This window comes from Arvicanthis niloticus, chromosome 30 (assembly GCF_011762505.2).
Source record: "Arvicanthis niloticus isolate mArvNil1 chromosome 30, mArvNil1.pat.X, whole genome shotgun sequence".
NCBI classification, from domain to species: domain Eukaryota; kingdom Metazoa; phylum Chordata; class Mammalia; order Rodentia; family Muridae; genus Arvicanthis; species Arvicanthis niloticus.
Window position 1 is genome coordinate 24101018 of NC_133438.1, and position 14124 is coordinate 24115141.

At 38.2% G+C, this 14124-nt stretch overlaps 1 protein-coding gene across 10 annotated transcripts in view; it reads right to left on the reverse strand.

Moving 5' to 3' along the window:
- Nucleotides 1–14124, reverse strand: part of Eya4 (EYA transcriptional coactivator and phosphatase 4) — a 242822-nt gene that overhangs the window by 210235 nt on the left and 18463 nt on the right. For all 10 annotated transcript variants that reach the window (XM_076928116.1, XM_076928125.1, XM_076928124.1 and 7 more), the window contains exon 2: nucleotides 5540–5638. In XM_076928116.1, the coding sequence (XP_076784231.1) occupies nucleotides 5540–5572 (33 nt within the window). In that variant the 5' untranslated portion in view covers nucleotides 5573–5638. The remainder of the gene's footprint in view (nucleotides 1–5539; nucleotides 5639–14124) is intronic.

Consider the following 14124-nt stretch of genomic DNA (forward strand, 5'->3'; position numbering starts at 1 on the left):
AGAACACATCAAAACAATTATTCATTATGATCAAGTAGGCTTTATCCCAGGAATGCAGGGTTGGTTCAATATACAGTAATTCATCAATCCACTATATAAACAAAATCAGAGATTTTTTTTATTGCCACAAAAAAGTAAAGTGCTGTTACTGACACCTTGTGGGTATACATCAGAGATGCTGCTGGGCATCATACCTTGCCCAAGACAGTCCCTCCACAGCCACCCCATAACAGAGTTAGCCAACTCAATATGAATAATATTGAGGAAAAGACACATGAAGCCGTGGCCAATTTTCTGCCAAGATAGACTGCTATCTATCCTATCTAAAGCTGTAGCAATGGGAAATAGTAAGTCTTTATGAAGAAATATTTCAACCTAAATATTTCTGGGTTTTGTTAGTTTGGTGGAAATCTTGAACTAAATGATGTACCAATACCTGTTCATAAATGTATGATGATTTCTACCCAGAGATATAGATGAACCCAGTAACCAAAACTTTGGTACACGATTGCTAGAAATATTGGAAGGAAATACAACAAACAAAAATTGGCTACATGTGGAAACAGACTCATGGAATAATACAGTGTTATGAGTTTATGCAGTAGGTACAAACAGTTTTCTTGTATCTTATATAGACTGTCATCACCATGATCCCTAAATTTGAAGGATCCGATGACTTCATCCTTTTTGTTTTTCTCTATCTAGACTTCACTCTCTTGGTAGTTTCCATCAACCTTCTTTCTCTAATTGCCTCTGATACCATGAATTCCCCAATTCTGTTGAACCTCCTTATTTTAGTTCCAATAGTGATATCTGACTCATCAATATTTCTTCTTGAAGGCTAACAAAATGTGGAATTTCTCATGCCTCTTTTAGTTTCTTGAGAATCTGTCCCCCGTGTAGTGCTCAGCAATCCAGGTTTTTCCTTATTCATCACCCTAAGGCACTGCTCCTCAACTCTCCAAATGTCCTTGAATACAGCTCCTTGTGTTGTGATCACTCCCAACTATGTTATTTCATTTCTATGTCGTAACTGCAATTTTGGTATTGTTATAAATCACAATGCAATTATGTGGTATGTGGAATATCTGATATGCAACCACCAAAGGGGCTGTGACCCCAAGTCTAGAACTGCTGCCCGAGGAAAAGAGATGAGCCACAGGAATGTGCAGGAGCTTTCACAGTCTCACCTGGAAATGACGCCTATATCCGGTACCTATGTATTTTAGACTAGAACATGTTGTATGGACTGGTAAGTACAGGTGAAAAGGGAGGAGAGAGGAGTGTAGAACAAGGTGAGAGAACACAGCACTGTGTCTGAAATGCAGCTCCCAGTCTCTACCCCAGCCATCCATTCAAAATATCCCAACTAAGTCAATGTCAATTATATCCCACCCAGTGCTCAGGACAAAGAACAGAAAGCATCTTTGACTCCCTTCTTTTTCTAACAGCATGTGTCCAGAGCATCATCAAGAAGTCTTATTTTTGTCTTCAAAACAGTTTCTGAGTCCAGCACTTCTTACCATAGCTACTGCTAGTTGATCAAATAATACTCGTCTCATTAATCCATTTTGTCCTGAAATCCAGGGTCATCTTTGAAAGCTTTATGTTATATCATGGCCTGAAAAGTACTTAGCATGGTGTTGGTGAAAGAATGTTAGTTTTATCAGTGAATTGTTCTCTTTGCCATATATTTCCAACAGGTTACATTATATTAATCTTTATCATTTCTCTGTAACTACTAAAAATCCTTGACTACAAGATCCTCCCATTACTTTAGATGTCACTAAGCAAATGCTAAACTTCTTGAGATAATTGGGAAGCACCTCCACATTCCCATGGAGATAATCTCCGTGTGCTCATCACCAAACACCCTTGACTATCACTCCACCAACTTGGCCTTGGTCTTCGTGGCCTTACTCCCAAGTACCAAGCATCTATCACCCTGAATATTTTCTATTACTTATCCCTCTAACCCAAACCCCTTGCCTCAGATGTCCACATGACTACTTGCTTCATTTCCTTTGGGTCTTTGTATGACATCTCTCTTAGGCCTTTCTGTTCTTTCCCCAAACCACAGCAGTCCTTCACCTACCCAGCCTGCCCCTTAAATGCTTCCTACCCTCTTTCATGAACTATTCGGGGTTTTATTCCTTACATTATTACTTTCTGCATCCTTTGTTTAATATTTTCTCCTACACTAGAGTAAAAATTGGAATAATTAATAAAATGTTGCACTGAATTAGTTACAGTATTGAAATAGACAGGAATATTCAGACTCTTGATAGATAACATTTAAAGGAGACAATTTTACAAGGAACTCTAACTGATTCACTTTATGTAACTAGTATCCACTAATATTTTATTGTGTAACCTATAATATTTAAAATTATGATATAACATGTAATAGTTTTAAAAATACACTTTTTGTTTTAAGCCTTCTATCTTGATCATAAATTTACTCTAGACTTCAACACATTAGTTTGAATACATGAGACAAAGGCAAAAAATCAGCAATAATATCCTACTCCATTAAAATAGAATTTTGATAAATCTTAGTGTATAAGGATTTTACAGGCATTAGAAAAGTACTACAAATTGACCATTCTTTATTTGAATTCCAGGAATATAATATAGTTCACAGTTTCCAAAGATGCATTGCTAAGTATGAACTAAACCCATAGCTTACTCAGTTATCAAAAATAATGTTTTTTGAGACTGGAGAGATGACTCAGTGGTTGAAAACACTGGCTGCTCTTACAGAGGACCAAGATTCAATTCCCAGCACACACATGGCAGCTCACAACTGCTTGTTCAGTTCCAATGCCTTCTTCTGGTCTCTCTCAGGGAGCCAGGCACTATATATATATATATATATATATATATATATATATATGCACAGACATACATGTAAGCAAAATACACACACAGAGAAAATTGTGCTTACAACTTTTAAAACAGACAAGTCACACAAAAAGAGTAACATTTTTAAATTAAAAATGTTGTATGCTAAAGTCACTTAAATTTCTACACTAGTAACTCTAGAAGAGAAACTTATGATAGAGTTTTCAGAGCTTTAAGTCTTATTTCTAATGGCTCTAAATCTTTCTAGATACCATTAGCAAAAGTGCAAGATGAGAGTCAGATACAGTGCAAACAAATATAGAAGGAGGTTTAAGGACAAAGTATGTTTTGATAATATGCAGGTAAGCTGTGACAAGATTCTCTTTGGATATGTGTTTCAAACGCACGTTTCTGAGATTGTGTCTTCTGAGACGAAAATATTGCTTTCTGAACCTTGGTAGGCCATTTGCAGACATAACTCACCAAAACTATATAAGTGTTTTTATAGTTATGATCATCAGCAAAAATTATGATAGTTAAGAAGAGTACAGGACAGGCAAAACTCACCATTGCTCATCAGTCGTTTACAATCCAGAAGTACACATGAAAGTAAACAGATTAGGTTTCAGCTCTCAGTGGTAAATGTTAGGCTAGAGATAATGCCAAAGGGTCACCACAGCACACTGAAGAGGCACTTGGTACCACTGTGGCTAATCCATGTGGCCAACCCAACATGTCCTCTCCAGCATGGCTGACACTATGTTGCTGGTGGGGTAGCAAGAAAGGAAGGAGCTTGGAAGGAGTTCTCAGAAGTAGTGAGCTCCAAGTGAGTCTACAAAAATGTCAGAGGAGCTCAGTAGAAGGGCTGGATCACACTTGATAATCCGTTAGAGACCCCAGAAGATCTGAGAGGTTCGGGCAACTGACAGAAGCTAGAAATTAGACTGAGGAAATCAATAGTATTTAGTGTTTTGTGTTGAACTTTACATAATCATCTCTCAAGAACAGAAGAGCTTTGAAGAAAAAGGTGGAGAGCAACAGTGTGACCAGGTATGTATTTTGAAGCAGGACAAGGTTGTCCCAAGTTAAAATAAGCTCAAAGTTAGGAAACTGAGACACAGAGAAAGGCATCAAGAAAGAACAGTCAGAACTGGGTAGGACGAAACAGAAGGAGGAGACTGATCTGGTTGTTGTTCCTGCTGCTGCTGTGTGTTGTTTTTACTTCAGCTGCTGAGTAGCTGCTGATGAAGGCGTTTACAGAAGCCAGAAAGACCACATTAAAGTAGAAAAGGAGGAAAAGAGAGGGGCAGGAGAGCCAATGAGGTCAGTTTTAATCTGTTAATCTTGTGGCCATATAAACTTCCAGGTAGAGAGAAGGTCCAGAAAAGAAAGAGCTGGCCTGACAAGAAAGGAGTACTCACTGAAGACTTCCTCCCCCACCCTCCTCTCTGATTCCAACAAGAACTAGAAACCCACAAAGACATGTTGGACAGACATAGCCATCATGACGACTAGAACCTATTTGCCAAAGTTCTAGCCCCAAGTATTCAAATTCCATAACCAGCACTTTTGGAGGCTGTTTCAAAGCCCTTGCTTGTCATTGACAGTTTGTCTACAAAATCAAGACATTTTCCAACCTTCTACTGATTGATTACAAACTTTAAACCCTAGCAATTGCTTACCAGGTCATTGTTGTGTTGGTGCTGTCGGAAATGAGTAGTGTTATAATTATTTAATTAAATTGTACTAAGGTGACCTCTAGGTACAAAATTTAAAACATTGATGTATTTTAATTATCTGGTAGGAAACAAATTAAATCAGTTTAGAATAAAAGCTTTTCACCAAAACACACATTATATTTTATTTTAAAATAAAATTCATTTTGTATGTCTATTCTATAGTTACACTGTTGTGTGTAAGCATCTTGTCCTCAGCTATCCTAAGAAACCTTAGACTTTAAGGTCAATCATGATTGTACAAGCTAAGGAAGAATAGCCTGTGGAAGAGATTCACGGTGATATGCATGTCGTTTTCACTGTGACCGCACCAGTTGCCTATGTGCAGAAAAACTACAGAGACAGTCTCCAGCACTCTATGCCCCTAGTGGGACACAATAATAAATGAATGTCTTTGAGACCCTACTAATGAGGCAAAAGGAGAAGCCATCAGGCCTCTCCCTACAGGAAGACAGAATCTTAATAGGATTGTTACCGAGCTGCCACATTCTTGTTCCCTTGATAAATCCACTAAAATAAGGAAAGCCCTTGAGTACTGTGGTTTTCATCCATGAGATGAGCAATTGACATGCTAATAATATCTTCTCTCCTATTATATTCCCAATGGCCAGCAATACATAAGCCATCCAGCATTTTTGGAACAAAACATAACAAAGGAAGTACATAAAATTTCTCAGACTGTTTAAACACACAGCATGATTTCAACACCCTAGTCTTCCAAACTCAGACTCTCCAAGTGGAGCATCAAGGGACACATCAAAGTGTGACATCATCATTAAGCAGGAACGATGCACATTTCCAAAGGCCCATTTTGTGGCCTTGCAAGAGTATTTGAAAAAATCAACAAAATACATTTAACCCAAACCTTTACTGCTGACAATAGGTTCCTTTCTAAGAAAGTTTTGAGTAGTCTTCTCATCTCTTTTTTAAAGCAGAACCGTGGTTAACTCAAGACTTACGGATTGCTCATTTAGGTCCTGGGTGTCTTCCATGTGGTTCTCTAACTTCTCTTGCCACTCCCACGCAGAAGCAGCTTCCTTGGATTCAAAATTGACTATCTAAAACAAAAGGGGTGGAGATAAAAAAAAAAAGGCAAACGATTAATTTTTATTCAGACTCATCTAAGCACATGAAGATTTAGCAAAATAGTTGGCAGTGGGTAGAATGTAGGCAAACTTTCTGAAGAAAGAAATTAGTCATTAATTCTATTTTCATGTCTTACATAAATAATGATTTTTTTAAAAAAAAAAAAAAAAAAAACATGTTGTGGTAGAGTCAGTATATGTGAATAGCCTCTCATGAATCTCTGACTTAAAGAAAAAATATCTGAGGTCAACTTGAAGCCATGGGCTGCAAAAAACAACAAATACACCACTTTGCTTAGATAAAAATAATGAGAACCACACAAATCACTACTGTTTAATATAAGCTGGGAAAATACAGTGTTTTATTAGTGATGCTTTTAGGATAAGAAAAGGTGTCTAAACTATCTTTTCTAATGAGCGTGGTATTGAAGCTGGCGATGAAACTTGGATGTCACATGCATAAGGCCCTAGGGTTGATCCTGAAAACCATAAAAAAAAATCATGTTTTAAAATACATAGTTTTTAAAAGATAGGGAAAATAATTACCTTAAGACAAATAAATAGGAGGAGAGGTATTCAATAAAGTGGAGTGGTACAACCAGTTAGTTACTTATAAGATAAAATTAATCTTTACACCATACAACACTTTTATCCTGGCCAAGCAGAAATATACCTTTAGATCCCAAATACTGGAAGATTTCATGATAATAGCAATATCCTCCCCAAATCCTCATTTTTCTTCTCTTGAGTAAGTATGCAAGACCGAGTAATGCTAAAATATTAATGGTTTTATAAGGGTGAATTTAACTACATCATGGAGTGAAAACTGAGTTTTATAGACTCTTCAAGGCCTCTGTGGCTTATTCTAACATTAACTTTTGACACCAGAGTAATTTCTGTAAGGGAAGATGAGGTCTCTTTTCCCATGAGTTATCCAGAGTGTCTAGTTTGTCTAGTTCTGTTTTGTGTGTCGACTAGAACAATGACAAATGCAGCCCTCAGGAGGTCCCTGATGATGCCATAAAAGAACAAGAGGAAACAGCTGGTGCTGAATATTTAGTCTCATATACATGGCTCTTTGGGGAAGACTCTGTTTTATCTGGGAATCTTGATTTGTGTTAGGACAGTGAAACAGAAACCTTAAAAAAAAAAAAACATTATTTACTAAGTGGAATATTTTAACTATTCATAAAACTCAGTGCTAAAAATTAGCAGAAAATTCCCTACTCATCTGACCCATTCATAAGAATTACTCCTAGGAAAATCATCACTGATGACAGTTTATCGCATTTACTTCCAAACAAGTCTATTGTGTCAGAGTTGGGTAACTTAGAGCAGCAGTTTATTCTGAAATATTCTATGTACCAAAAGTCCTAAACCAAGACACTGGCAGACCCATGGTTTCTCTGGAGGCTGTAAGAAAAAAAACAACCACCCCCTACACACACACTCCCCTGCCCTGGCTTCTGATAGTTTCAATGTTTCTTAGAATTTTATGGTTTATGGATGCATCAATCTTGTGTCTACCTCATCACCATATATCACATACACGTATGTGTATACGTGTACATCCAAATTCTCCTCTACACGTACACTAGTCATAGGCTCAGGACCCACCCAAATACAGTAAGAGTACATCTCCACTTGACTACATCTACAAAGACTCTAACTCTAAAAATTGTAACATTCACAGGTCTCAGGCTTGGGATGTAAACATATGTTTAGGCACAAAAATTCACCTGTTCAATAACACATGTTCAATTAGCATATGAAATTACTTTAAATATGTGCTCACGATGCTTAAAGGTTATGTACCTAGAAAGGCAATGTGCAGAATAAAATGAGGGTAGTATCATCAGTAAAGAAGCAACTATCTAGAGGACTACTATCTCAGGTGCCATACCACCTTGAGCAAAATTACAGCTAATACTTCAGGACAGAGACTGGTGCATAAGAGAATTAACAAAAACAGTCCATTTTCTGTCTAATCACCAGTTTAGAATCTACTTAATATTCAACTGGGGAGTTATTTGTGTCAATGTCCCATGTCACAGCACAATGCTTTCCTTTATATTTCCTTGAAATTTAAATTAATTGTTACTTTGCTTGAGTTTTAATGCTAACATAATTTTTGTTCCTTGCCAAACTCACTCAGGTCCTAAAATATTATGAGCCCAATGATTTTATATTATTGGACCATGCTAAACTCCCTTGGCTAATTGCAGGCAGAGTATTATTTTACATCACAATTTGCCAATGGTTGTTATGCTAAATCCTTTAACATTTTGTTTTCACAATGTATGAGAAAAAGATGAGAACATTCCTCAAATCAAGTAAGAAAAGAATTACCTATAATAAAGATATAAAAAATTAAGAGCTAACAGTAACCTCATGCTGTTTTGTGAGGTGAGAATCTAGACGCCTGTTCTTTCACAGGCTACTCCTCCAGAAAGGTGAGTTTTAGGCAGGAATAGCACCAACCTCACCCATTCTGTGTGAAGTTATTTCTTCTATAGTTAAATCATCAAATCCTGTTCCTTAGCTTTATGTAGGAGTGATCTATGTATTCTTTGGTCTTAAAAATTAGAGAAAATTCAATAATCCTAATTTAAACATATATTCTGATATATGCTTATATGTATATGTAATGTTATATTTAGACGCATTCTAGCCAATGCAGGCTGATCCACACAGAGTTATCAAGTTGCCTCAGCCCTAATGAAGGAGGAGGATTCTTCCACATGTCTCTCTAATAAACCTTCAATTAAAACTATTCCAGCTAAAAGGATGGACTTCACGTGAAGTTCCATGTGAAGATGATGGACTTCATCTCTTCAGGGGATGACATGAACCAGGAACAGGGAGTACACATGAGGAACCCCACACCTCTAGAATATGTACACAGGTAGCAACACCTTTCACCAGCAATGAAGCCAGATGCTGGGGCTTTGTCATGGTTCTGCATAGTCTTTTTCACATTCAAGGAATCCTCAAGAGCTCAAAGTCCATCCCAGAGTTTGCTTCATTCCCTCCATTGCCATCTTTCCTTGGGGTCATGGGAAGAGATGAAGCATCATAGCCATTTGCCTGGATAAGAGTAGCAACTCTGTCCTGACTCCTATTTTCTGAATATCACAGGTCACACACGGCCACAGTGATGGTTTTACACTATCTGCCTGCTTTTACTCTCTAAAACCTTTTTAGAACTTGAGTCTATCCGCTATACAAGCCAGGATTCCTTTTTTTGGTCCTCTTTACATCTGTGCCAGTATCCATTTTGAAAGATCACTCTGCCAAAAGGTCCTTCCAAGGATCACCAGGGTCTGTGCATTCGTTCCCTGGGGACTCTGTACTGAAACCAAAGTCTGGAGCCATAGCTAGAGTATCTAGAATAATGTGAACACAGATGAAACACTATGGTCCTCTCACTTTGGAAAAAAAAAATAGGGCAAAGAAGAAGCCTCTATTTCCTTATCTGTGTTCCACTCCTACTACAGCCTGAGGAAGATTTAGACTACAGGATACCCAAACTTTGGTTGCAGTTTTGTTGAGACTCTAGGATGAGGAGTTAGGTGCATATATGATATATCATCTCTGACACAGGCCCTGAAATGTGAGTAGCACGTTGCAGAATGTTCAAATTTATACAGTTGCCTGTGTCAAAAGAAGATGAAGCTAAATGACATTATGACATCAATGACACTCCATCTGTGGTTTGACACTCAAATTTTCAAACCATATGCAAATGTTCAGAAGCATATTTGGGGAGAAAGGTTTTTCAGGTTTGTAACCAGGCATGGTGATACATACCTGCCACCTCATCAGGGAGGAATCTGAGGTGGGAGATTGCAAATTTGAGGCCAGAGATTTTATCTCAAGTGAACAAAAGAATAATTTGGACCTGCTCACATGGGATCATATTATATACCTACATTGTATGTGCCTTACATGGACCTATATCCAGCTTAATCTTAGAGCAGTGTCCCCAGGGCTAATCCTGTTGCACCAAATGAGTTGCATCTACTAATGCATCTTGCTTAGTACATGGACCTTTGAAAACAGAAAGGTAGTCCTCCTTTGTTGGTAAAATGTAGAACTTTGGAGCTTTTGACAGCTAGCTATGTGGGAAACACAGATCTGAAGAGTGAGACAGAAAGTGTTCACTTAGAGAGAGTGAAAGTGAGGCTAGGGAGAAGGTCCTGGCACCTTGACCAGCTGGATGTGGTTGCTGGACCTGAATCTCTCTTCCTGGGATTTCTTTGGCTATCTTCACAGTCTTCAATATTCTTTATTGTCCAAGTTGCTTGGGGCAAAACTACATAGGGAATTTTAAGAATTTATACTTTCATCCCATTGAGAATTGTAGCTCTGAGCAGCTGTCCAGAAAAAAAAATAACAAACAAAGCAAAACAAACAAACAAACAAACAAAACCCTTCTCTCCATGTAGTAGTTACGTATAGTGTCTTCCACCTTTCAGTAATGAGGCCATAAAGCTGGGTCAGCCACTGGCTGGCTCCTGCTGCCCAGGCAGCATGCCAGAGAGGGAAGCCAACTGCACAAAGAACACCTAGCTCCAGTTCCATGGTCAAATGTTCAGAGAGGTGAAGATGAGTGTACTTGGTCTGTGTACATGACTCTTGTCTCTGTCCATAAAAAGAGGAAAACAGTAGGGGTGTCCAAGAAACAAGTCTGGATGAATAGTAACGAGTACCTTGTGTGACTTCACACTCCTTAAATGGAGCCAAGACTACAAACTGCAGGGTAGGCTATTTCAGAACTGTTTATAAAGACAGCACATGGACTTTGCAGAATCATTCTTGTAACACAAAATATTTAGTAGCATGGGGTGATGGGATTAGGGCTGGATGCACAACTCAGTGTTAGAAAACTTGCCTAGCATGTACAGAGGTGCTGGGTTGGATTCCCAGCACCACTACATGGTAGTAATGGTTGAAGAGATAGGGATGAAGATGGTGATAGAGGCAGTGGAGGTGATGATGATTGAAGTAGGGGTGGAGGTGGGGGTGATGGAGCTGGGATGGAGGTGGTAGGGGTGGAGTTGTTGTTGATGTTGGTGATCTATTAATATTTTTAATGCTGAAAGTTATGTAGGTCTTGTGTGTTCATTCACCTGATGGTAAGAAGTTCTGCCAGTATAAATTATGATCATTTGAACTTTGAGAAGCAGATCCCATTTAGAGGAAGGTTTTTTGCTTATTATAAGTAAATAGTTTTTAATGGTTTAGTGATTGGGCTGAAAAACCCAGGGTAATGATGGCAAACTGTTCAAAAGAGACATCTAAAAGAATCTTGGTCTAGGCAGCATGTGCTGCTTTGAGCACACTCTGGACATCATCTTGCCATCTTCCTCTCTATCATTCTGACCCCTCCCCCACCTGTAATTGACAATCACATTGATGAGTATTTTGTTTATCTTGCATTGATGCAGCTGACTCTCCTGTAAGCTGGCAGAGGAGAAAATATTTGAGCCTTTTCTTAAAATCAGCTTTTGTTTTTCCTCAGATGTAAATCTCTCTTCATTGTAACCTAGGAATCTTTCCAGTGAGGACTGATGATGTATATCACTCCACACATATGAGGAAAATGTGTTATATTTCAAGAGAGTTCAAGAAAAGATCTCCAAAAGTTATCTCCTGGAACCTTAGAAAACTTATAGTTTTGCCAAGAGTATAGATTTAGAATTTCTAGAAGATTGGAAAGAAATTAGTAAGTTCTGGCTTTTTCATCAGACAACTGTGGAATGTGGGGCAAGTTCATTATCTCAGAATGTCATGCTCATCATCCTCAAAGTAAAGAAATATTACTTATATTGCATTTGGGGAATGTGTGGAAATTTTATTCAAAATTATAACTACTTAAATCGCTAGGGACATTAGAAGAAACACCCAACTTGTATGTTGCTGTTTACATACTAAATAAAAGCACCTTAACGTTCTTTATAGTAGAACATTATCTATGTACCTTCTCATACAAATGCAGTAACATTTGGTTCTGTCAGATTAAAAATCTTATAACCAATTATTTCCAGGCACTGTATCAGCCTTACACAAATATACTTAGATAGTGGTCAACAGTCAGCAATCTTCACAACTCTCTGAACTTAAATAAGTTTATAAAATTAAATAATGACTTTGGAAAGTCATGAATCCTCACTACTTTTAACTGTGTCATTTTATATAAATTCAAGATGTGATGGATCTCTTTAATGTTGGTATTGTGAAGGTGAGAAGCCATGAGAACTCAGAATGCGGTCTTGCTGAAAGTAGACTGGATAAGTAGACAGGAGAGAAAGTATGAGAGAGAAATTGATAGGATGCAGAAAGCCCTTGAACATCAGATGTGACAGTAAAGGGTTCCATGGATCTTAATAAACTGTTCCCATGGAAGAACCAAGAAAAAAAAAAAAAGAAGCAAGAGGACATGCTATGTTTATATTTGCATTTTGTTAACTCATTATCTTCATTGATGAGGAAGAGCAAGCAGCTAAGATGAAGAACTATGAAACAAGTGTGTGAAAATGTTGCTATTTTTATTGAAAAGAGGCTAGCAAACTCAGAGCACTCTCAGACTCTGCTTGCCAGAAGCTGATCATGGGAAGAAATCATCCCAGAAACCCCTATGCAGCAGTAAAGTAGTAACTAACCAAGAATTCAAACTGTAGAGGAAGCTCAATAAAGCATATTAGGACTACGGTTGATTAATTAGTGATTGATACAGGGCTCAGCCTGTCAAGCGTGATGCCATCTCTGGTCTGATGGTCCTGGGTTGTATAAGAAAGAAGGCTGAGAAATACATGAGGAGCAAGCAGAGGCCCCTGCGTGGCCTCTTCATCAGTTCCTGCCTCCACGTTCCTGCCCTGTTTGAGTTTCTGTCCTGATGTCCTTCCATGATGAAAAGTGATATGGAAATATAAGCCAAACAAGCCCTCTCTACCCCAAGTTGCTTTTGGTCATGGTGTTTTATCACAGCCATTAGAAAGCCTGACAAAGCAAGAGGGTACTGTAAGGATTGGATTGGAATTGTTTCAATCCTAGCTCTTTGTCTTGGGATTAGAAGTAAAATAGACCTAAGTAAGTGGTACTTGTTAACAGGATGTGGATACAATACATGAAATATCTTAGCTTAAGGGGAAAAGCCATCTTGCCCTCTTTTGTCTGAGTTTCAGTGCTTATGTTTTGGTGTAAAGGACACGTAAGAGCTTCCACTCTCTAGTCTGTTCACCAGAGCAACAAATCATAAACCAAATCTTGCCTTCACATGCTTGGCAGGCCGTGAGATATTAAAAGCACACTCTCACCCTTGTCATCCCCTAAATCAATATTTTCCCTATATACTCCTAGTTAAGCAGACCACATCATTAATGAATCCCTTTTAATATTTCCCAACAGAAATGATGGCGAATGCAGTCAACCACGAAAGCATAATGGCCTAGGAAATGCATTAAATATAAGCTAGATATAAACTAGGCCATAGTACATCATTATTTTTAGATCGTGCAATTATAAGCTGACATCGTACTGATACAGGTCAACAGAAACGCAATGGCCAAGTATCACGTTAGCCCTTAAGTATGTGAAAGGAAGCCAATTGGTTGAACTAACAATAAATTTTTCAAAGCAGTAAGAAGACTTACTGTGGGAGAGACTCTAAGTTCTTGTTAGTTGGTTGGTTGATTGGTTAGTTATTAGTTAGTTAGCTCACTTAAAGCTAAATTATTCATTAGGAAACATAAAGGGGGAAATGTCTAAACTAAAGGAAGTTTTGTTTTGCCTCACACTGGCTAAGCCTGGGTTGGTTTTACACAATCTGTGGACTGGCTATCCAGAGATACAGATGGTCCAACATGCTCCTGAAAGAAAAATTTCAAGGCAAGAGCTGTGGGGGCCCCTAAGCAGGAGCCACTAAAAGAACAAGAAAACAAACGGGAAATGCTTCCCTCTACCTCTTTGCAGGGGTGACGCAGGTGGCATCTGTACTTCCTCGGGCATCTATTGGTGGGTGCTATTCCAAGAGGTGCCACATACTGTCTTTCAGGAAAGTTATTTGAGTTCCTTTGACGGCAGTCACCATAGGGAAACAGAAAGGTAGAAAGGTGAAGATCTATAGAAACAGCACTTGCTTTAACAAGAGCTTCCAACTTGTGTGAACAAAGGGGAAAATATAGGTTACCATGATGACAAAAAGATCACACTAAGTAAAAACATTTTAAATATGAGAACTAAAAGTCAGTAAAACCAAAACCACATTTTCTTTTCTATATGGAAAATATATGTACATGGGTGTGCACAGAGAAAGAGACAGAGAGATGGAGAGAGGAGACAAAAAGTATAAGGGAGATTATTTGGAGAAAGTGAGGAGACCATCAAGAAAACAAAACCGAAGAGACAGAGGAGGACAGTTAGAGAAGAAACAAAAGCAAGATGCAATGACATACATA